Source organism: Macaca mulatta, chromosome 1 (genome assembly GCF_049350105.2).
Source record: "Macaca mulatta isolate MMU2019108-1 chromosome 1, T2T-MMU8v2.0, whole genome shotgun sequence".
Taxonomy (NCBI): Eukaryota; Metazoa; Chordata; class Mammalia; order Primates; family Cercopithecidae; genus Macaca; species Macaca mulatta.
In genome coordinates this window covers 21,042,055-21,066,351 of record NC_133406.1, presented here as the reverse complement: position 1 = coordinate 21,066,351, position 24,297 = coordinate 21,042,055, and the positions used below count along the sequence as shown (strand labels likewise).

The window sequence follows — 24,297 nt, the reverse complement described above, 5'->3', positions numbered from 1 at the left end:
CAGATGATCCTCACTCTGATGTATGGTCAGAAGGTTAACAGCAGCCTAGCAATATCTCACTTCAATTATTTATCTAGGCATTTTATCATCTCACATCATCACAAGAAGGGTGAGTTTAGTACAATAAGATATTTTGAGAGAGAGACCACATTCACGTAAATTTTATTACAGTATATTGCTATAAATGCTCTTTTATTAGTAATTATTATTAATCTCTTACTGTGCCTAAGTTTTAAATTAAACTTTATCATAGGTATGTATGTATAGGAAAAAACATATATATAGGGTTTGTTACTATCCACAGTTTCAGGCATGCCCTGGGGGTCTTGAAATGAATCCCGAGGATAAGGGGGAGCTACTGTACTATTTTCCAAAATATACACAGCAATGTATTGGGTTAGTTATTATTAATTTCATCTGAAGGTTAAAAATTGGGTCTTGCTACTGCTATATTTAAAAAGAAAAGTGTCATTTTCATAGCATACACTGCCACATCTATTATATTGTAGAATGACCCTGCTTTTCTTTAGGAAAACAGTAACAAAAAGTGAAAGCAAAATCCAAAGAACTATAGTAAACTGTATATAACAAAGACATAAAAATTCCATACAATACAAACCTCCTTTAAGATACTGGCTAATTTTTCCCTATTATCTGAAAGGTCCTGTATTTTCTTTTGATATAACTGCACTTCCAACTGACATGAAGGCAGGCAGTCAACTGAATCTCCATAGATTTCATATTTCTCCACCACTTCTTGCTTTGAAAGACAAAAAACAAAGACCACAGTTTGATATTCTTCTTAATGAAGCTGCAGTAATATCAATTTGTTTGCTCTTAAATAATTTCTGCATTTAATACTGAAACTTAAGAGCAGGGAATAATTAAATTTCTAGGTCAGTAATACAGCACTATTATTGACATGTGTTTAAGCACAAATAATTGTTTTTTAATTGCCAAGTATCTTCAAACAAAGGAAAATTGCCATAATTTTACTAAATTACTCGATGAAATACTTTCCAAAAGTTATTAATGATGATATTAAAATAGTTTATTTTGCTAATATTCAAACTATTTCTGATTACTCCTGGGCTATCAATCGTATTACTCATAATCTTCCTATTCATTTGTATAATAACGGCTACTACAGTTAATTCTTTTAAAAAGATTAACTCCTCATCTAAAATTACAAAATGAACATATATTTCCTACAACCATGGTAACAATACAAAGACTCCTTCCCTTATTCTCACTAGCCTACCCCTCGATCTACCTTATTTTTTTCTTTTTCTTACTAATTTGTAATCTTTGCAAATCATGGATATAATCCCTCTACCTGTCATATGCACTGTAATTATGTTCTAGTATGTCTAATTTTCTCTAAAGATTTTCTGTTTCCAATCTTAATTTAAAAAATCTATCCTAGTCCAAGATTATATAAATGTTCTCCTAAAATCAGTAAAACTTAAATTTTTTAAGGTAAATTTTTAATACATATAAAATTTATTTTTGTAAAAGAGCAAAGTGTAGGCCCAACACCCTTTTCTTCTAGATGAATAGCTAATTGAGCCAGAACTGTTTCTTAAATAAATCATCCTTTTCTCATTAATACTCAAATCTATTTCTGGATTCTCATTTCTGTTCTGGTGATCTTTGTCTATTCTTGTGTGATAATCTTAATTTTCAAGAAAGAATTGGATAACAAATTCAAAGACAAACCACATATGTTTTTTAAATTAATAGTTTAAAAACAATGCTTCACAAAAGATGGTAAATTGTCTGCCCACTTCTAAGTTTGTATTGCACCACGTCAATCCATCTCCTACATAACCCATAATCTTGAACATACCTTACTCCCTACTACCTCACAGAATTCACATATGCTGTTCCCTCTGCCTTTCATGTTCTTCCATACACAATGAATTGGGCCTTGGTACTGCTATGTTTAAAATGAAAAGTATCTTTTTTTAATGCTAGCATCTGAAGAATGGTAGCATTCTTCCTTCCCTCTTCCACCTGTACTTCCAGCCCAATACTAAACTGGGCTCCCCTTATTACATTATTTCAAAGCACTCTATACTTCCTTTCCTCTTTCTGATACTATTAATAGATTTTAATTTTTCAAGCAGTTAGACATTCACAGCAAAATTAATCAAAAGGTACAGAGATTTCTCATATACCCCTATCCACACACATGCATACCTTATACTTTGTCATAGTATATATTATAATTTATAATTACAATTGTTTGTAAAATTACTTAATACTTTTCTCCCTTGTAATAAAGTAATTAAATCTCACGACCCAGCATTTCTGTTTTGATCTCCCAGAGCAAAGGCTTGTTGCATAATTGAACATATGTCTTGAAATTATATTTAGTTTCCCCATATCCACTCTAGAGAAAAGCTACAAAGAAATAAGGTCAAAAAAAGTTTAAGAGGAAGTATAGATAATTCAGAAATCCAAAAAATAACACATAATTAAACAAGAATTTGTTTTTTTTTTTTTTTTAAAGATACAAAAGCATTAAAATAAAAAGAAAACTCACTCTGGCGTTTTTAAGCTTCTGGACCGTATCTTTCATTTTTTCTTTATAATTTTTTAGCTTCTCTGGAGAATCCACAATTTTTGTTTTCAAACTCTCTTGTATTTCTTTCAAAGAAACCACTGACAATTTTAGTTCATTCTGTTGAGAAAACATTTTTATATATTATATATAATAAACTTGGTGATTTACCATTCTAGTATAATGGGAAAGAACAAAGAAATTAGGTCCATGTTCTCTGTAATGGGGGTAAAATTAAATTCTGAACACATCACTTACCTACTTAATTGCTCACATTTGCCTGTAGGCCAAAGATCAAGCTCCTCCTTAGCAGGACATTCAAAGCCTTTCATTACATGGCTCTTACTCTCATCCTGTCTAGTCTCATCTCCCACCAGTTCCCTACTGCACCCTACAATCTGGTAATTCTGATCTTATGTTTAGACAAGTATAAGTGATCTTTCTTTGACCAGTAGGGTCCTCCTAGAATATCATTATCCCACTCCTGTCTACCTGCTAAATGTGTACTGATCCCTGAAAATCCTGCTCCCATTTTCTCTATGTTTCTTCTTTAAATAGTACAATTTGTACGTGCAACTCTATAATTATGTACTTAATATGTGTTTCATAAGACTGAAATTGGAGTTGTGAAAATGTATCTTGGTTTTCCAAGTACCCAAATAAAGTTATAGCACTGAGAAGGTGCTCACTACATGCTTGCTGAATGAAAACAAATTCCCTTCTCCTGAATTTCAAAAATGAATGTAACTATTCAAAGAATCGAAGTGAAGGGTGGCTGGAAATTATCTTGAAAGTTTGTTGTTTTAAGTCTGAAATTATGTCAAAAAAATTCCTATGAATTTTCTTCTCAGATATTTGTTGATAAGTTGTATTTACATTGTCTGGGGACCCTCGATGACTCTATGTACTAACAGGAAAGATTTTCCAGATATATTAAGTGAAAGAACCAATTCACAGATCAACATATAAGACATAAATACATTTCTATAAAAACAGAACAAAATAGTGACACGATTATGTGCCTCTATATGTGTATACATATGGTGTCGGAAAAAGGAAGGGAATAGTATTACCTCAAGGTAAAACGGGCTGAGAGGAGACCTTTCACATTTCGTACCCTTCTCTCTCTCTCTCTATATATATATGTATACTCCTCTCTCTATATATACATATATATACGTGTGTGTGTATGTAAAGAGAGAATATTTCATAACAAGAATGTATTACTGTGTTGTGTAATTTGTCTAAATATTTTTAACTTAAAAGATTCTTTTTTGATCAGCTAACTCAGAGGCCAAAACTGCATGTTCGATATAATGTACTCCTGTAATTTCTGTATATTTTGTTATTTCATTCTTAGAGTTCTGCAAATCACATTATCTACTCTCTTTTAATGCTCTACAAGATTAGAGGTTATTTTCCTTACAATAGTGTTAACTTTCATCACTTTTCTCTTCTTTATAAAAGGTCTAAACTTGATAAGTACAAAGTGTTTGTTTTAACTTGGATTTAAATGGGACAGAAATAAGTAAATAATAAAATTGAGCAATAGTAAGTACTACTTAGATGAAAGCATTTCCCAATTAAAAAAATGATAGAAAAATAAGGGAAATATAATACTGCAGTAAGTTTCTCAAGGATCTAAAGAATACATGCTAAAATAATAAGGAAACTATAAAAGTACAATGAGAAAATATAGTATTAAAAAATAATCTGATGAATAGGGCAGTCCTTTCTATGTACATAATTAAAGCCAAAAACCATAAAGGCCTTATCTATAAATTTTATTACATAAAAACATAAACCTTTTAATGGGCAAAAAATATATAAATTTGACAGACAAATAAATGGAGAGCTAAAATCCCTAATTCATGGAGTTTATTGAAAAATAAATAAGTGGCCAGGTGCGGTGGCTCACACCTGTAATCCTAGCACTCTCGGAGGCTGAGGTGGGTGGATCACTTGAGGTCAGGAGTTCAAAACCACTCTGGCCAACATGGTAAAACCCTGTCTCTACTAAAAATACAAAAAAATTAGTTGGGAGTGGTGGCAGATGTCTGTAATCCCAGTTACTTGGGAGGCTGAGGCAAGAGAATCCCTTGAACCTGGGAGACAGAGGTTGCAGTGAGCTGAGATCATGCCATTGCACTCCAACCTAGGCAAAAGAGTGAGACTCCATCTCAAAAAATAAATAAATAAATAAATAAATAAATAAAATAAATAAATAAGCAAGGTACACAAACAAGTAACATACAAAATAAGAAATTACAAGAAATCACTAAGCAAGATGGCCGAAATCACTAGAATTAAAGCAATTAAATTAAAATGAGATTATTTTGGCCTGGCGTGGTGGCTCATGCCTGTAATCCCAGCACTTTGCGAGGCCAAGGAGGGTAGATCACGAGGTCAAGAGTTCGAGATCAGTCTGCATAATATGGTGAAACCCTGCCTATACTAAAAATACAAAAATTAGCTGGGCATGGTGGCACGCGCCTGTAGTCCCAGCTGGTCAGAAGGCTGAGGCAGAGCTGCTTGAACCCAGGAGGTGGAGGTTGTGGTGAGTCAAGATCACACCACTGCACTCCAGCCTGGGTGACAGAGTGAGACTCTGTCTCAAATAAATAAATAAATTAAATAAATAAAAATAAAATGAGAATTTTTTTTTTTTCAATATAACAGTAACAAAGATTTTAAAAGCCTGAAAACATCCAATTTTGGCAAGGGTATAGGGAAAGGGACAGTCTCTTATTCTACTGGTAGTAATATAAATTGGTATCTTTCTAGAAATCAGTTTGGCTGCATTGGTCAATTTTACATGTGTATTTCCTATGACCCAAAAATCCTAAACAAAAAAAATTATTTTAAATAAAAGCAGCGTGTTGCAGAAATGTATGTATGTACATATGTATGCATATGATACACACATACATATATTTCTGTTTAATAGCAAAAATTTAGAAGCAATGTGAAAGTCTATCAGTAGGGGATTAAAAGGATCTACAAGATGGCACATACATATAATGCACAACTAGAAGCAAGCATTAATATAATGAGGATCTATTTAAAACTCATACCTGTGTTATATTGCTAAATGGGGGAAAAAGCAGGTAAGACGTATTGAGCCTAATATCATTTATGTAAAATTACACACGTATATTTACATATACATAGCAAATACAATCTTTGATATACATCAGAATGTATAGTGAGCTTTCAGGTGATTTTTACTTTCTTCACACATTTCTGTGTTTTGGTATTTTTTAAAACAATAGTCATCTATTATATTTAAGTTGAAAAAGATTGCTTCATTTTGAGGGAAAAAAGGGAGAAACATTTGACAATAATAACACACACAGCTAAAATACTCCTCTACACAATATATTCAAACTTTAAATGCTAGTGAAAAGAAAAGATGTTTACCAAACGCTTGGTTTTCTCTGAAATATTTGACTTCTTTTGGGAATTTCCCTCTTGCAGCACTATCTAAGAGAAAAAGCAAACACATGTTTTATAATGATTCAAAACATTTAGATTTAGCCACTCACTGCTGTCTCATAAAATTAAGGTAAGAAAGGAGTTAAATGTGTTAGATCAGATATTCTTTAAACTTTCTCTGTTCATGATGCTCCTAAGCCAAAAGAAATATCTAAGAGCTCCTTTACTAAGTAGTTAAGTCCAAATAACGGCCTAAGTATTTATGTCCTAACATTGTAGCCCTTTGAAAAATAATACATATAAGTTGAAATAAAAATTTTTTATTTTGTTTTTAAATAACCTCGAGTACTTCCTAGTTAGATGTATGTACCTACTGGGCACTGCATACATTCATGTACCTTGGAGCGTATATTTCAGATTATAGAATTCTCATTTCCGGTGTCACAGTGATTTTTACATTGTACTTGCTTTTACCACAGCAAATGCCAAACCCCAGCTTCACAAGGATATGAAAGGAATGTGACCAAAAATTGAAACTGTGAACTTCCTTGAATTCAATAAGGATATGACAGATGCTGAGTACTACAGTGGTTCCCTTGAAAATTCAAGATACTTTGAGGCATTCTTGAGAGTTTACTGCAGTATCCAGGGTGCCACAGTACATGGTTTGGAAGCAGCAAAACTAGACCTAGGAAAACCCTAAAAAATTCTATTCAATAAGACAACAAAAAACTTTGCCAACAAAACCCATCATGGTTCTAGATGGTTGAGAGAAGTATATATCCATTATAAGGGGCACAAATAGGCACAGAAATACATTCTATTTCTTTGGTAATAGAGAAAGCAATGTGCTGTTACCTCCACTATATGTCCCACCACATCTACAAACAAATTTTATTTTTTAAAGTTTAAGGTGCCCCACAACAGATACCGTTTTCTGATGAAAATCCTGATTTAGTGATTGTTGTAGCTCCTGAATACCATCTGAAAGTTGCTTGAACTCTTCTTGCTCTTCAACTGGAACAGAACTTAACACAGCAAAATAGATTAAAATACCGCCCTTCAGTTTTGAAAGGCTAAAATGAAATACCTGTCCTCAAATAACTTAGATGAAGAAATCGTCTACTTTTATGTTTCTGAATTACACCCTTTCATGTGGCAACCATTTAAAATGAATGATCTGGCCTCTACTACAGGCAAAAAATAAAAATCAAATGAGCTCCTTCAGTTTTCTACTATCAAATTTATGGATCCATCCACATACATACCTACCCTTTCTAACTTCACTCCTAATAAAATGCATATTGTATTCCTTCTGGTAATGCTGATTTCTCTACCTCTGTACTGGCTATCATCGCCTCACATCTCTTACTCCCGTATCATCCATTCTTCCACTACTAGTCCTTCCTTACAACACTTACACGTGTTCAAGTCTCTTCTATATGAATGTTTTCAAATTTAGTTTTTGCCTATCTGATATATTAGCTGTTTTTATATAAACTCCCTGTTTAAAGCCTTTGTCTATTTTTTTTTAAAGTTATACTTTTTCCTATCAGTTTATAGGGCTACTTTATAGTTTTGTATATTATATTTGTATATTAGGAATATTACATGGGTTTTGTTATTAGAGTTGTAAGGCTTTGTGGCATGTGCTGCATATATTCTCTCCACTTTGTCATTCTTCTTTTGATTTAGTTTGTCGTATCTTTTACCCTGTTACAGTCTAATGTCTGCCTGTCCCCAGTCTTTTCAGCTTACTGCTGCCTGTAAAGGCAATTTTAACCAGGGGCAGGTTAGAAAATCTCTCGCCTAAAATAGATAACCTCAAAGACATCTCTATAAATTAGAAAAGATTTCAAAAATCCTGCTCAAAATCAATATATATATGAGGAAGGCCAAGAAATCACAACTGTTGAGTGATTCTTTTCCCTACATTACCTATAAGTCAAAAACAAAACAAATAGACAAAAAACTCTGTTGTAGGAGTAAACATTGGATGGAATCAACTGATCTGAAGGAACACAGTCCAGGCAGTTACTGCTCACTTACATAAGATGATATTCCAGACACAAATTAGAAGAGTAAGCTAAAGGCTTTAAACAGATCAGGCTAACACATCAACAACAGAAAAAGCCAAAGGATGTATGACATAATTAAGAGTTAGAAGAAAAACTAGTTTTTCTTTTTTCTTTTTTTTTAGAAAAGGCAAACTCAAATACCCTGCTATTTATTAAGGGAGATAAAAGAGACTTAAGGTGGACTACAGGGTTGTAAAATACTACTTACAATTCATTTTGCATTTTGAAATTGCATTTATTTTACTTGTAAATCTGCCACTTACTCAAGTCTCTCCAGTTTCATTAATGCCTCCTGGTGTGCGGCGTTTAACTGTTGCATTTTGTCCGCAGAGGATTTCTATTAAAGCAATTTTAATCATCTCATATTAGTGCATTTCAACACAATCAGAGTGTCCAAAACGCTTACTCATACTATAGTTTGAACCATCAGAAATAAGAAATTTAAGATAGAGTTAGGCCTTCATGACAAATGAATTAGGAATTTCTTTACTCAACACAAATGTCGGGCTCTCATCATAGGCACTGAGCTCAGTACTGAGAATTCTCAAGAAGACTAACTTATAGGCCTTGAACTTAAGTAGCTAAGTCTCCTTGAGGAGCCAGATACAAGAATAAAAACCCACAAAATAGCTTGTTGTTTTTAATATAATGGGAACCAACAAGAGTGACATCTAACCCAACTTGGGTAATGGCTGGGAAGAAGGGTGATAGGACATCGTAGAGGTGATAGATGTCTGAGGTGTGTCTTAAAGATAGTGGATACTTAACCAAGCAAAATTATGAGAGTGTGTGTATGTTGGCACATGAATGTGGTAAGCTTTGAAGATTATATGATGTTTAGGAGGTATAAGCTTAGCATGATTTGTGCAAAGAAGTATGGATCCATATAGCTCAGTGAAGCTGGAGCCTAGGGTCTAAGTGTTTGGAGTTACTCTGGTGCTTTTCTAAGAGTATGGTACCCCATTACTGAAGACAAATGGGAAAAATCACACAGATGACTCATAATCTTCCCAAATTCTCTAAATTGTTGATGAAAGGAAAATGAGTTTCTGTCTGTTAAAGAGATTGCCTTGGACTGAATCTGAGCAACCATGATAACCACCACCACAAACAGTCCAATTATGCCATTATTTAAAAGGCAATATAAACCTCAAATATGTCCATTATTTAATAAAAGCTACATTATGCAAACTTCAAAGAAAAAAATGTAAACATATCAATATTCCCTAACATTTCCTCATAAAGGAAAACAAGCCTCAGCTACAAGATTTTAAAACAAGCAGAACTCAGCCTCTCCAGAATGTTACCAAATTTCAAAGAAAATACGATTCTGAGATATGCTTTCCAGTAACTAAAATCTGCAAGTTTACAGAAATATAAAAATGAATTCAATTCTAAAGGCAATACAGCAATTTGCTATCTATGGCAATCATTTCAAAACAGATTATAAGTTCATAAATAATGTTACTGATCTGGCATGTAACCCCAAAACATATTTAAATCTTACATATTGCCAAAGAAATTCCATATACGTCTCACGGCATGCTTCTCTGAAGTGAATAAAGTTGATAATGCCACTTAAAAACCGACTCGTCCGTTTTGCTTCTAAAATAGAAAGCAACACTCTTTAAATAAACCTTTGAACTAACATAACATGAAAATGAAAATTCATCTTCTTCCACTATATATTCTGCTCATAATATATAAAATAAAACTGTATAGGTTATAATAAAGTGTAGAAAATCTGCTCAAACTTAAAGGTAAGAATTATCTTTGTATTAATAACTTAAAAAAAAAAGGCAAACCACTTTTGGTCATGAAGAAATAACAGAAACCAGAATTACCCTCCCATATTAAAAAACTAGAAAAACAAATAAAAATACATGAAGCAACAAATTTTAGATGCTGGACAACAGGCAATACAGTAGAGCAATCTCTAAGAGAAACAAATGAGGTGAACTCTATTACTGCACCAGCCTATGACTGAAGAGTTTTCAGGCTGTACTCCAGAGAAAGAGAACACAAATAAAACTTGTGAATCTTGCTGGATCAAGAAGACAGAGTTTAGAGTTAGTAGAAGCCAAAGCAACTAGGATTTATGGAACTGAGTATTGAGACGAGGAAACTGTAAATAGAAAGAGTTCTGGAAATCTGTAGAGGAATTCCCTCAAGTTCTCAGTTAAGTACTAATTAGTTCATGAATAGGAAGAAACTACTGAGGCCAGGAAAACAATCAAAAATATTTAAAGGAATAAAAAAAATCCAGCAACTAACAATGTAAAATTCACAATGTCTGGCATGGGCTAAAAATAACCAGACATGCCAACAAAAAGGACAACATGATCCATAAGAAAATATAATCAGTCAACAGAAACATATTAAAAAATAACACAAATAAATAGATGATAGATTTAGTAGATAAGAATGTGAAAACAGTCTTTATAAATAAATAAAGGGGGCAGAGAAAATAATCAGCCATATGAAGAAATAAAAGGAAAGATATTTTTAAAAAGATCTGAATTAAGAGTTGAAAAATACCTGAAATAAAAATTACACTGATAGGAATAACAGATTAGACCTAAAATAAAAGGATTCATGAAATTGAAGACATAATAGAAGTCATCTAAAATAAAGGCCAGAGAGAAAAAAAATGAATACAATATCTGAGCTGAGAGACAGTATCAAGCAGCATAACTAATGTGTAATTGGAATCCTACAAAAAGAAGGGACAAAAAAACTTACAGAATAGTTGAATGTTTTCCAAATTGTATAAAAACAATAACCATATCCAAGGAAGTGAACAAACCTAAATGGGGGGCAGAGATGGAGGGGGAGGGAAGAAAGAACAGAAAAACAAACAAACAAAAAACACCGAAAAGTCACATTACATTCAAACTGCTAATAACTAACTTAGAAGGCAAAAAAAAAAATCTTAGCAGCAGCCAGAGGAAAACAAAACACATTATAGAGAGAGAAACAAAGATAAGAAAAGCAACAGACTTATCAGAAACAATGCAAGTCAGAAGACAATGGAGCAATATATTTAAAGCACTGAAAAAACTGTCAACTAAGAATTCTATATTGTAGTCCCTCAGTATCTGCTGGATATTGGTTCCAGGATGCCTACAGAACCCAAGTCTGTGAATGCACCAGTCCCTTACACCAGGCACAGTGGCCGGGTGCGGTGGCTCACACCTGTAATCCTAGTACTTTGGGAGGCCGAGGCCAGTGGATCACGAGGTCAAGAGATCGAGACCATCCTGACCAACATGATGAAACCCCTTCTCTACTAAAACTACAAAAATTAGCTGGGTGTGGTTATGTGCACCTGTAGTCCCAGCTACTAGAGAGGCTGAGGCAGAAGGATCACTTGAATCTGGGAGGTGGAGGTTGCAGTGAGCCGAGACTGTGCCACTGCACACCAGCCTGGTGACAGAGTGAGACTCCGTCTCAAAAACAAAAACAAAAAAACCCGAAAAAACAAACAAAACAAACACACAAAAAATGGCATAGTACAGTCAGCCCTCCATATCTGTGCATTGTGCATCTGCAGATACAACCAACTATGGATTAAAAACTTGACTTTTCATATCCACTGAGTGCTTAAGAAAAATACCTTTTATTTACCCATTTCTCTTTCTTTCCTTCTCAAAAAGAAGCGGGTCTCACCGTATTGCTCAGGCTGGGATGCAGTGGCATGATCATAGCATAGCTCCCTGCAGTCTCAAATTCCTGGACTCAAGTTATTCTCCCATCTAAGCTGCTGGAATAGCTAGGATTACAGGTATCCATCACCACACCTGGCTCATTTTTAAAGTTTGTTTTGTAGAAAAAGGATTTTGCTATATTGCCCAGGCTGGTCTCAAACTCCTGGACTCAAGCAATTCTCCCACCTTGGCCTCTCAAAATGATAAGATTACAGGTGAGAGTCACTACACCTGGCCTCAAGAAAAATACCTTTCAAAAATTAAAGTGAAATAAAGGCTTTTTAACAGCACTACAAGAAGTGTTAAATAAAATGCTTCATGTGTAAGAAAAATCATACCAGATGGAAATTTGGTGTACTTAAAAGAATGCGAGATAACATAAAAGACATTTTTCCTCATATAAAAAAACCTCTTTAAGAAAGAAATCATATCAAAAAAATGAATGCACTTGTATGTTTATTATAGCACTATTCATAATAGCAAACATATAAAATGAACCTGTGTCAATCACTGGAGGATTAGATTTTTAAAATGTGGTGTGCATATACCACAGAATACTACTCAACCACTAAAGAAATAATGTCTTTTGCAGCAATATGGTTGGAACTTGAGGCTATCCTAAGTGAAATAACTCAGAAACAGAAAGTCAAATACTGCACATTGTCACTTATAAGCAGGAACTAAACAATGGGTACACATGGACATACAAAGTAGAACAGACATTGGAGACTCCAAAATGTGGGAGGACAGGAGAGGGATGAGGGCTGGAAAACTACTGATTTGGTACAATGTTCACTACTTGAGCGATGGGTGCACTAAAAGCTGAGATTTCATTACTACACAATATATGTATGCAAGAAATCTGCACTTGTACCCTCTACGTGTATTTTTTAAATGTCAAAATAGAAAATCCTTTAAAAGATAACTGTTTCACACAAATCTAATATCGATTAAGGGGTTTATGATATCTTTAAAAGTAAAATTTATGACACAATAGCACAAAGACCAGTAGTGGAGAAAATAAAAGTATATTATTGTAAGGTATACTATATTTGAAGATAGATAATGGCATGTTAAAGATATATACATATATACTAAAACTTGGAGCAAATACCATTTGAAAAAGACATATAGCTGATAAGCCAATAACAGACAAGGTAGAATATCTTTTTCATATATAGTATTATATAAAATAAAATTTATTTTAATAAACCAAAATAAGGCACGAAATGGAGAAAACAGGACTAAAGAACAGGACAAAGAGAAAACAAATAGTATAAAGGTGGATTTAAGCCCAATCATATCAATAATAACATTAAGTGTAAATGGTCTAAGACTGATTAAAAGACAGCGATAGTGATGTTGAATTTAAAAAGAAAGACCCAACCATATGCTGTCTACGAGAAACCCATTTTAAATATAAAGACACAAGTTACAAGGATGATATGGCATGGTTACACTAATGAAAAGAAAACCTGAAGTAGCTATGGTAATCTCAAATCAAGTATATTTCAGAGCAAAGACTATGTCATCAAGAGGATATAGCAATTGTAAATGTGTGTGCTTCTAAAACTAGAGCTTCAAGGTACATAAAACAAAAATTTAAAGAATAGACAAAACAGACAAACTCACAATCATAGCTGAAGATTTTAACATCTATCAACAGTTTAATGGAACAACCAGCAAAAAAAAGTCTGTAAGGACCCAGTAGGCTTGAACAACGCTATTAATCAACTGGATCCAATTAACATGTTTAAAACACTCCACTCATCAACAACAGTGCTCATGGAACTTTTACAAGGGTAGACCATGTGGTGGGCTGAATAATAGCAACCAAAGATGTTCAGGTCCTACTCCTTGGAATTTGTGCATGTTACCTTATTTGCAAAGTGGCTTTATAAGTATAATTAAAGATCTTGAAGTGAGAAAATTATTATAGAATAACTAGGTGGGCCCTAAATGCAATCACAGTGTCCTTATAAGAGGAAAGTAGAGAAAGATTGGACTATACACAGAAAGTAGAAAGCAATGTGATCATGAAAGTGGAAAGAGATTTAAATATGCTATACTGCTGGCTTCAAAGACAGAAAGAAGTCATGAGCTGAGAAATGCAACCCTAGAAGCTAGAAAAGGCAAAGAAACTGATTCTCTCCTAGAGCCATCTGAAGGAGTGCAACCTTAGTAACACCTTGGTTTTGGCCCAGTGAAACCAGTTTTGAACTTCTGACCACTAGAACTATAGGAGAATAAATGTATGTTATCTTAAGTCACCAAGTTTGTGGTAATTTATTACAACCACCATAGTGAACAAATACAGACCATATTCTGGGTCATAAAATAAGTCTGAAGACATCTAAATGGATTCAAATGATACAAAGTATATTCTCTGATCACAAAAGAAATAACTTAAAAATCAGTAACAGAAAAAATTGTGGGAAAATCCCCAAATATTTGGAAAGTAGACAACACACTTATAAATAACCCGCACATGAAAAAAAGAAATCAAAAGGGAAATTAGAAAATATCTTGAACCTAATAAAAATGAAAATACAACATATCAAGGTTTGGGGGATGCAGCTAAAGCAGCACTAGAGGTAAATTTACAGCAATACATACTCATTAGGAAAGAAGAAAGGTATCTAATTAATGGACTCGGCTTACTGCCTTAAAAAAAAAAACTAGAAAAAAAAGAGTAAATGAAACCCAAAATAACCATGAAGAAAGAATAACAATAAGTTCAAAATTCAATAATAATAAAAAGACGTATAATATAGAAAAGTCAATTAAGTCAAAAGGTGGTTCTTTGAAAAGTGATAAGCTGAAAACCAGACTGGTTAGGAAAAAAAAAAAAAAAGAATAAAGAAACAAATTATTAATGACAAAAATGAAAGGGAAGATTTTATTACCTACCACAATGACATTAAAATAATATGGGAATATAATGAACACTTTTATGTTAACAAATTTGCCAACCTAAAAATTCCTTTAAAAATATAAATCACCAAAGCTAACGCAGGAGTTTTGACAATAAACAACCAGAATAGCCCTTAACCTATTAAAGAAATTGAATTCTTAATTTATCCCAGAGAGAAAACTCCAATCCAAGATGGATCCACCAGTAAATTCTGCCAAATATTCAAAAAAGAAATAAATAATACAAATTTTACAAAACAATTCCCAAAAACGGAAGAGGGAATCTTTCCAAATGTATTCTATGAGACTGGTATATCCTGATATTCAGATCAGTCACTGCAGTGACATTGCAAGAAAACTGCAGAACAATATCCATCATTAACACGACAAAAACACTTAATAAAATATTAGCAAATCAAATCTAGCAATATATTAAAAAATATCATAACCAATCAGGGAACATCCTGAATGCAAGGTTAGCTTGATATTCAAAAATCAAACAATGTAATTTGGTAGATTAAAAAAGAGAAAACCCATGATTATCTCACTAGAGGCCACAAAGGCATTTAATACCCTTCATGATAAAAACTCTCCATGAAATAAAGTAAAAGTTGCACGTTCTGATAAAAAAAACTAAGAAAAATCCTACAACTAATACTTAATAATGAAAGACTAAATGGTTTCCCCCTATGATCAGGAACAAGGTAATGATGACTGCTGTCATCATTTCAATTCAACATTATACTAGAAGTCCAAGCCAGTAAAAAAAATAAATAAATAAATAAATAAAGGCATCTTGATTAGGAAAAAAGTTTGTTCTCAAACAAAGATTGAGAATTGTCAATAAGGAAAATCCTAAGGAATCTACAAAAAAGAAAAAATCTACTCAAATAATAAGTGATTTTAGCACAGTCAATATACAAAACTCAATTGTATTTGTCTACACTAACAATAACTAATCAGAAAATTTTAATTTACAGAACCATTAAAAATTTGATTTAGGCATAAATTTAACAACATTTATTATACAAGGCCTGCACTCTTAAATTTATAGAACATCATTATGAGAAATTTAACAGCCTTAATAAATGCAGAGATATAGCATGCATATGGATCAGAAGACCCAATATTATTAAATTGTCAAATATCCCCCAAATGAACAATACATTCAAAGTAATCTCAATCAAAATGGCTTTTTCAGGGGGAAGAAGAGTAGAAAGTGACAAGCTGAAAATACTAAAATACATACAGAGATGCAAAGGACCAGAATAGCCAAAATAATCTTGAAAAAGACGAAGAAAGAGAAATAACACTGATTTCAAGACTTACTATAAAGCTAAAGTAATCAAAGTACTGCTTGACATAACGATAGACATACAGATCAATGCAGTAGAATAGCAAGCTCAAAAATAGACACATATAAATATATAGTCAATTAATTTTTAATAGACTTCCTTTTTTAAAGGAGTTTTAAGTTCAAAGTAAATCTGAACAAGAAGTAGATAGTTCCCATATACCTTGGGTCCCCACACATGTACAAACTCCTCTCCACCAACTTCCTTCACCTGAGTGGTATATTTGTTACAACTGATGAACTTGCACTGACACATCATTATCACCCCAAATCCACAGTACACATTAGAATTCACTCCTGGTACTGTACATTCTGAGTTTTGACACATGCATAATGACATATATCTACCATTAGAGTAGCATACAGAGTACTGCCACTGCCCTAAAAATCCTTAGTGCTAAAGGGGTCCTATTCATCCCTCCCTCACCCCTAACCCCTGGAAACCACTGATCTTTTTACTGTCTCCACAATATTACCCTTTCCAGAATGATATATAGTTGTGTAGGCTTTGCAGACTGGTTTCTTTCACTTAATAATATGCATTTAATGTTCCTCTATGTCTTCTCATAGCTTGCTAGCTAATTTCCTTGTAGTGTTGAATAATTTCTATTCTCTAGATGTACTACAGTTTATTCATTCACCTAGGCTACTTTCAAGTTCTGGTAATTATGAATAAAGTTGCTCTGAACATCTATGTGTAAGTTTTTGTGTGAATATAAGCTTTCAATTCACTTGGGTAAATACCAAGGAGCATGACTGCTGGATTGTAAAGTAAGAGTATGATTGATGCTGTCCTCTCTATAGTGAGTGAGTTCTCACAAGATCTGGTCACTTAAAAGTGTATGGCACCTTCCCCCTTGTGCTTTTGCTCTGCTCTGGCTATGTGACATGTCTGCTCCCCCTTTGCCTTCTGTCACGACTAAGCTTCCAGAGGCCTCCCCAGAAGCAAGCAGATGCCAGTATCATGCTTCCTGTATAGCCTGCACAACGGTGAGCCAATTAAATCTCTTTTCTTTATAAATTACCCAATCTCAGGTATTTCTTTATAGCAATGCAAGAATAGCCTAATACATACACCAAATCTCTTAACTTACAATAACTTGAGGGATAAATATCAAAGTCAAATTAAGGGACAATTAAAGCTAGAATTTTACATTCTGATATAACATGACTATTCTTTTAATGATAAAAGACAATTTCTTTACAGTAAATAGTAATTGCTATATTTCATAAAATTGGTATGATGAATCCACTATGCAACATCATACTTACATATTCTTGGTACTCATATTCTCAAATTTATAGAACATTTTTAAATGGAAAGAGTTTCTAAAAAATCAAATAAACAGCTTTTCTGTGGCTCTTAAAAGGAAAAAAAAAATCCAACATGATATTAAAAATTCATACTTAAAAATGGGATATACTTTTTAAAGGCAATTTCCTTGAAGTTGTTTTTCTTTTTTTTTTTTTTTTACATTTACTGATGGAAAGGTGAAGGTGAAATGGTAGATTGAAGCCAGACATTAAAATTGTTTTGAATTCTCACTTACTTGGACATAGAATATCAGCAGTCTCAAAGTCATTCACCCGACAGATGGGCAAAAATGAGTCCCTTGAAGATGAAGTACAAAAAGACTATTGAAAAGTATTTTGCACATTAAATACTAAGCCATAGGATATAAACATCTTATTCTCAGAAAGAGATTTCTGGATATACTTCTTAAGGTCAGGGGATGAAGCCAGAAGTCTACTATAATGTATAACCCTACAGCACTGAAATCTATTTTTTCTGTATATTAATCACATAGTCATGCAATACTAAAGTATAGTTATAGATTCTAATAAACAGTACATAAACTTGGTGACACTAAGACTCTTTTAAGAACTCAAACCTCTTCACAAAGATGGTAAACAATTTTAGACTTACAGTATCTTACAAGTTCAACTGAAAATATGCTGAGAAAGTGGCACAGTTGGAGGCAGTTCTGTTTGGTGGCAGTCTACAATTTTGAAATTTTGAATGTATATGGGATGAAATGAAGAGGAACATAGTAGGTATTCCTTCCCAAAGAAAATTATGTCTTTAAGAAAACTTAATGCAATATAAATATGAATGTAGACTAAGACAATAAAATCACTCTTTACTCACAGATGAGTAACTAAATTGCTGAATGGTAAGAAGCCTTCCATTAAATGTGGATACATGACTTCAGAGTTCACTGGCATCTAAATGCAAGAAACCACAAAATCAACCGTACGCATTAGACAAAATGAGAAAAATCTTCAGCTAAGATCAAAATATATTAACTTATTATCATTAAAGACCTTAATACATATTCTAGTATAAATACAGAGTTTTCATTATTATTAATGCTAAGTTCATAGTAGGTGCTTAATAAAGATTTTTAAATGAATTTTTAAAATGGAATAAGGTTAGCATTTACTAAATATCAGGTACTATGCAAATACTTAATTTGCTAAAAGCTCAGTTGCTTCATTTCAATTGTTTCAATCTTACTGCATATCTTCTACTCTAATTTGGGAGTTCTTCCAGAGAAGAGAACAATAGGAAGACTTAGCTATTGTTTATTATAGTCTCTGAAGACAAACCTAAAAATTTTTAACAACTGCATAGCATCAATAATCTGTGTCATTTAAGTCTTTTACTATGGTTTTCATCTTACTAAAGCTATGGATATAAACCATTATTATGCATAAGATCCCAATGTAACTGACACTAATTTTCTATGTATTTTAATTTGTTAAAAATAAAGTCAATAACTTCCCATCATAAAAGCCAGTATGCATTGTAAGCAGAACTGCAGCAAAACAAACAAACAAACAAACAAAAACACCCCCATAATTTTGCCTTATCTTAAACTCACCATGTAAAAATGCTCCAGTCGAATTCCATATACTATTTGTAAGGCTCTCATGTAGATCATGTGCAAGACTTCAGGCTACAGCAAAAACAACTTTGAATATTCTGATGCATAACTCTAAAGTTTATCATAATGATGATAAACTCATACTATCATCATTACCATACAGTATTATAGTCAATGAAAGCAAAGAAGAAAAAGGCAACAAAATTACTCCATTTCCCTTGAAATACTCCTTAATTTTTCCAAATTTAACACAAGATGCTTAGTTTGCTCATACATAAGTGGTCAAGGGATCAGCTGTTTAAGAATGAGAGGGCAAGTATATCCAAATCCAATCCAAGCAACCCAATCCACCTTAGGAAATGGAAGAAGAAGAGTTAGTCTTTCAGAACAGGCTGTCAGGCATGTGGCAGAAATAATGGCACATTGAAAATGTGTGTGTGTGTGTGTGTGTGTGTGTGTGTATGTGTTTTAAAGAACACAGGAAACCTTGTTTGCTGCCCAGATATTAAGGTTTCCTTAGATGTGAAGTTTAAGGGAACCCTTGATCAGGAGGTATAAATGTAATAGGGTTATATATTATTTTAAAAATTGGATCTTCTAAAACAGCAGTTCCTAAATGCAGGAGTGTGAATCTGTTCTGATCCATGTAGTAATACAACTGTATTGGGTGAGCAGAAAGACGAGAAATATAGGGAAAACGTGGTAATCTTTTAAGAAAGCTGAATTTACTCAGTTTGAAGACATCAGTTATTCTAAAAGTATTTCTTCCATTTTCAAGAATCAAAGGGGGTAGCGATGTCAGAAAGTTTGAGTTCTACATCATTAAACCAGGTTTTACTATGTTATCACTTCAAGTCCAACACAAGAAACTGGAAGGAGACTTTGGGATTTTCTGTGACACATAAATAGTTCATTTTGTATTTAATAACTAAAGATAGGAAAAACAGTACCTGTCAAAACAAGTCAATTCCCCCTGGGGCATAATGCATGAAAATTAATCTGTAAGCTTCCAAAGAGGATTATTTCTAAGCATTTTTTTGTGGTTGAAAACCACTTGGAATAAGTTCCTTCAACCCCTACCAATAAATGATACTCTCAGACCACCATTCCAATAATAATAAAAAATTGAATATACTTTAATATGCTTTAGAAGCTGGTTTTCTTTTTTTTTTTTTTAAAGAAAATGACTATATTAAAGAGTTGAATCCTAATGGGAATGTAGAAGTCACCACACATATAAACTTGGTGTTATTTTTAAATTACACTAGGTGAGAGATTCTCTCTCGATGAAAATGGTCTCTATCAAATAGGAGGGCATATCCCTTTCTTGCCACACTATAGACCTAGTAGCTTACTTTTTTCTTAAATACCATTATCCACATGCAAACATAACCACCTTTTACCTTTGGATTTGGATAAAGATCATTCTTGGTGAGGTTTTTACCATCAGCTCCTGTTAAGATCTTATTGCGAATATGAATCACAATCTCAGCTACATTGTATCTGGGGAAAGACAAAGTTTCCATCTTGGAAGTTTCCTGTTAATCTGAAGGAAGAAAAAAATATTAGAAATATCACATAATCAGTAGCTCTCATTATCTGGAAACTAATAAATATTAGGACAAAATGAAAGAGCCAAAGTTGAACTATTCATAGTAGTGTTAACTATCATCAAATATCTTAGTAAAATAAAGACAAATATTTATCTATGTATCCTAAAATTACTTTTATTCTAAGGTGACACAGTTATTTTCTACTAATTTTCCTAGTGTTGTTCTCTTTTGTAGGAAGAGAAAAACACATTTAGGAAGGAGGACTTTGGTTGAATACATAGATGGGAACCATGTGCTTTTCTTTTACATGTGAGGGCCAAGGAGCTTAACAAGACCAATCCTAATAATTAATTCTCAAAGCAAGGCATATAGGCAACATTATCAGCAGAAGCCATATATAAACAACAGTAATATAGAGCATAAAAAATTGTATTCAGTTTTGACATCCTATTCAATACATATATAGTGAGATGGCTAATCAGGTTGTAGATGCAAACAGAAGAGAGAAAAACAACTGAATAAGAATAGATTATATAATTGGTAGCAATTCCTATCACCAGAGTGAGAACTTCAAGAAAACGAAAAACCATATCTCCTAATGTCTTCATGTAGTGAGTTATTCCTATCTGTGTCCCCCTAGAGTAGTAGTTCTCTAACTTTATCCTCAAGGGCACATCTGGCAACGGCTGGAGACATTTTTGGTTGTCAGCACAGGAGTGTGGGTGCCACTAGAATCTAGTGGGTAAAGACCAGGGATGCTGCCAAACGTCCTGTGATGTATAGGGTGGCCCCCACAGCAAAGAATTATCCAGTTCTAAAGGTCAATAAATGCTGATGTTAAAAAACCTTGTACCTGTAATCTCAGCACTTTGAGGGGGACCAAAGCAGGTGGATCGCTTGAGCCCAGGAGTTTAAGACCAGCCTGGGCAACATGATGAAACCCTATCTCTACAAAAAACCTAAAAATTAGTCAGGCATGGTGGCCTATGCCTATAGTCCCAGCTACTTGGGAGGCTGAGGTGGGAGGATCACTTGAGACTGGGAAGTAGAGGTTGCAGTGAGCAGAGATTGCACCACTGCACTCCAACCCGGGTGATAGAGACCCTGTGTCGAAAAGGGAAGGGAAGGGAAGGGGAGGGGAGGGGAGGGGTGGGGGAGGGGAGGGGAGGGTGGGGGAGGGGAGGGGAGGGGAGGGGAGAGGGGAGGGGAGAGGGGAGGGGAGGGGGGAGGGGAGGGGGACGGGAGGGGGGAGGGGAGGGGAGGGGAGGGGAGGGGAGGAAAGGGAAGGGGAGGGGAGAAAAGGGAAGGGAAGGGGAGGGGAGGGAAGGGAAGGGGAGGGGAGGGAAGGGGAGGGGGCAGGTGAGGGGAGGGAAGGGGAGGGAAGGGGAGGGAAGTGAAGGGAGGAAGAAAGAAAGAAAGAGAGAAAGAAAGAAAGAAAACCTTGTCCTAGAGCCTTGCATTTAACCCTGTTATGATACTAGTTGCAACGTACCAAAACTATGTTTAAAGAACTCTGACACTACATTGTGAGATTCCAGGATCTTTTCATTTTCTTCGTATCTCTCCCTGTAACCACAAAAATAGCAGTAGTAACAGCAAGAGGGAAATGAGCAGCAATAGCAGCCACTGCTCAGCCACTCCCTTAAATACCTGTTGTGTTACCTTCAGATCCCCTACTCTCCAGTGAAGCAAAATGATCTTAGAGACCCAATGTGAATATATTCAATTTTGCAAATACATTGAAATGGCCCACAATTCTGAGAATCTATTTCTTTAGGCTCCTAATGTTTTTCAGAATTTTAGGGTTAAAAACGGGAGCTTTGGCAACTTGCCTAACCTCTAATAAATGGAAGCCATTTTAAATAATGATTAACAAATAACTTCCCAATTCAGTTTGAACATGTGACATCATCACAGAATTCACTCTCAATGCAACTTTTTCCCACTTTATTATGATTCCAAATTAAATAACTCTTCCTTACAGTGTGTGGAAATATGTTTTGTTGTAATTTTACCTCTCGGTCCAGTCACTGCAACTAAATAGAATATATTAATCTCTGTTTACATGACACCATTTTCAAAAATGTGAAGAAAGCTATTACACCTCTGCTAAGCCCTCCCTTTTTTAAAGTAAGTATAATTTGTTTATGTTTGGCTATATGTAACTTTAAAATACTCCTTATAACGACATTGTTTTAGAAACTACTATCTTATTCATCTTCCTGTAATACACACTATTTTGTAAATGTCTTCTTAAAATGTAGTGCCCAAACTGAATACGACATGGTCTGTCTAGGGCACAGTATTAATAGCCTCTGCTGTAGCACTTGTTGATCAACTGAAACTCCAAGAACTTCACCATGACCATCTTGTATCAAGACGGCTTCTCCCTGTTCTTTTTTTTCCCTCTTTTCCTCTTTTTTGGTCACATCTGCTGGGTCACTTGTGTTCTTGTTGTATAAACTGATCATTTGAACCTTAAGCAAGAATTTGGACTTTCTACCATTAAATTTCATGATTGCAAGCTTTCCTGTTAGAGCTAGGACCTTTTGTCTAATTTTTTTTTTCTTTGAGGCAGGGTCTCAGTTTGTCACCCAAGCTGGAGTGCAGTGTGGCACAATGACAGCTCACTGCAGCCTCGATCTCCCAGGTTCTAGCTATCCTCCTGCCTCAGCCTCCCAAGTAGCCAGGACTACAGCAGGCACACACCACCACGCCCTGTTAATTTGCGTGTGTGTGGAGATGGGGTCTATGTTGCCCCGTCTAGTCTTGAACTCCTGGGCTCAAGTGATCCTCCCACCTCAACCTCCCAAAGTGCTGGGATACAAGCATGAGCTACCTTGCCAGGCCATAGAGCTGGGATCTTTTGGATTCTGATGCATCACATATCAGATGTCCCCTTTGGCATAAATATGCATTCTACATTTTCATGTAAGTCATAGACTTAGAGGTTGTTTATAAAAGGACTGGACCAAAGAAAGACTTCAGAAAAAGTCACTTTTCCAAAGAACCTGCATCTGAATTACAGAATATTGCAATAGAAAGCATAGGTGTAAAGTATCTTCAAAATTATTATCACTCGTTCCTCTCTTCTCTAATATTTGGCACTCTACTATCAGATTAATCCTTATAAAAAACACTTAATGCATCATATAATATTTGTACGAAAATACTTCAATTACCTTACCCACATCAAATTCAAATTTTTCTGCTAGGCTTCCAAAACCTTTAATAATTGAATGAAATTTGTGCTCCAAGTTAGTCTCCTAACTTTCCCAAACTTCCAGTATTTCCTTTTGGAACCTCCTCCAATATCCAAATTCTATCATTCTTTCGGAGTACCATTTCAGTTACAATTTATTCATTAACGAGAGATGAAGAAAGACACTTTCCAACTACACAGTTTGAGCTCCTGGGTGGGATAAAGTATATAAATGACTTCATATATACGCAGTAATACTCTGTCTAACGAGTAGCAGAGATTAACTGCTAATTATTCCTCTGGTTTCTCACTTACTTGCAGCACCACGATGCTGAGCAGAGTAGATACTAAAAGTATTATCTGTTAAATTTTACACACTTTGTTTTGTTAAAATAAACTATTTGTGGACATCACAGTTCCAGGAGGCAGAGATTAAACAAAAATAAACAGAAATGACTCCCAACTTCAATGAATTAAGTAAAACGTTCCTTGAACTTTAAAAAGGGAAAAAAAAAAATGATAGCGTTACGCATGCGTAGTGCTATATATACGCTGCTCTCTTCCTTTGAATTTTGAACGTGCATTGAAAGTGATATTTTTG

The 24,297-nt window shown here is 34.2% G+C and overlaps 1 protein-coding gene across 3 annotated transcripts in view; it reads right to left on the bottom strand.

Moving 5' to 3' along the window:
* The window catches only part of NUF2 (NUF2 component of NDC80 kinetochore complex), a 33,475-nt gene that overhangs the window by 8,645 nt on the left and 533 nt on the right, over positions 1-24,297 (bottom strand). For 2 of the 3 annotated variants that reach the window (NM_001261374.1, XM_015124470.3), the window contains 10 exon segments: positions 620-760; positions 2,549-2,686; positions 5,987-6,049; positions 6,933-7,029; positions 8,343-8,416; positions 9,587-9,684; positions 17,604-17,665; positions 18,203-18,279; positions 18,939-19,013; positions 20,345-20,487. In NM_001261374.1, the coding sequence (NP_001248303.1) occupies positions 620-760; positions 2,549-2,686; positions 5,987-6,049; positions 6,933-7,029; positions 8,343-8,416; positions 9,587-9,684; positions 17,604-17,665; positions 18,203-18,279; positions 18,939-19,013; positions 20,345-20,467 (948 nt within the window). In that variant the 5' untranslated portion in view covers positions 20,468-20,487. 3 annotated transcript variants of the gene reach the window in all.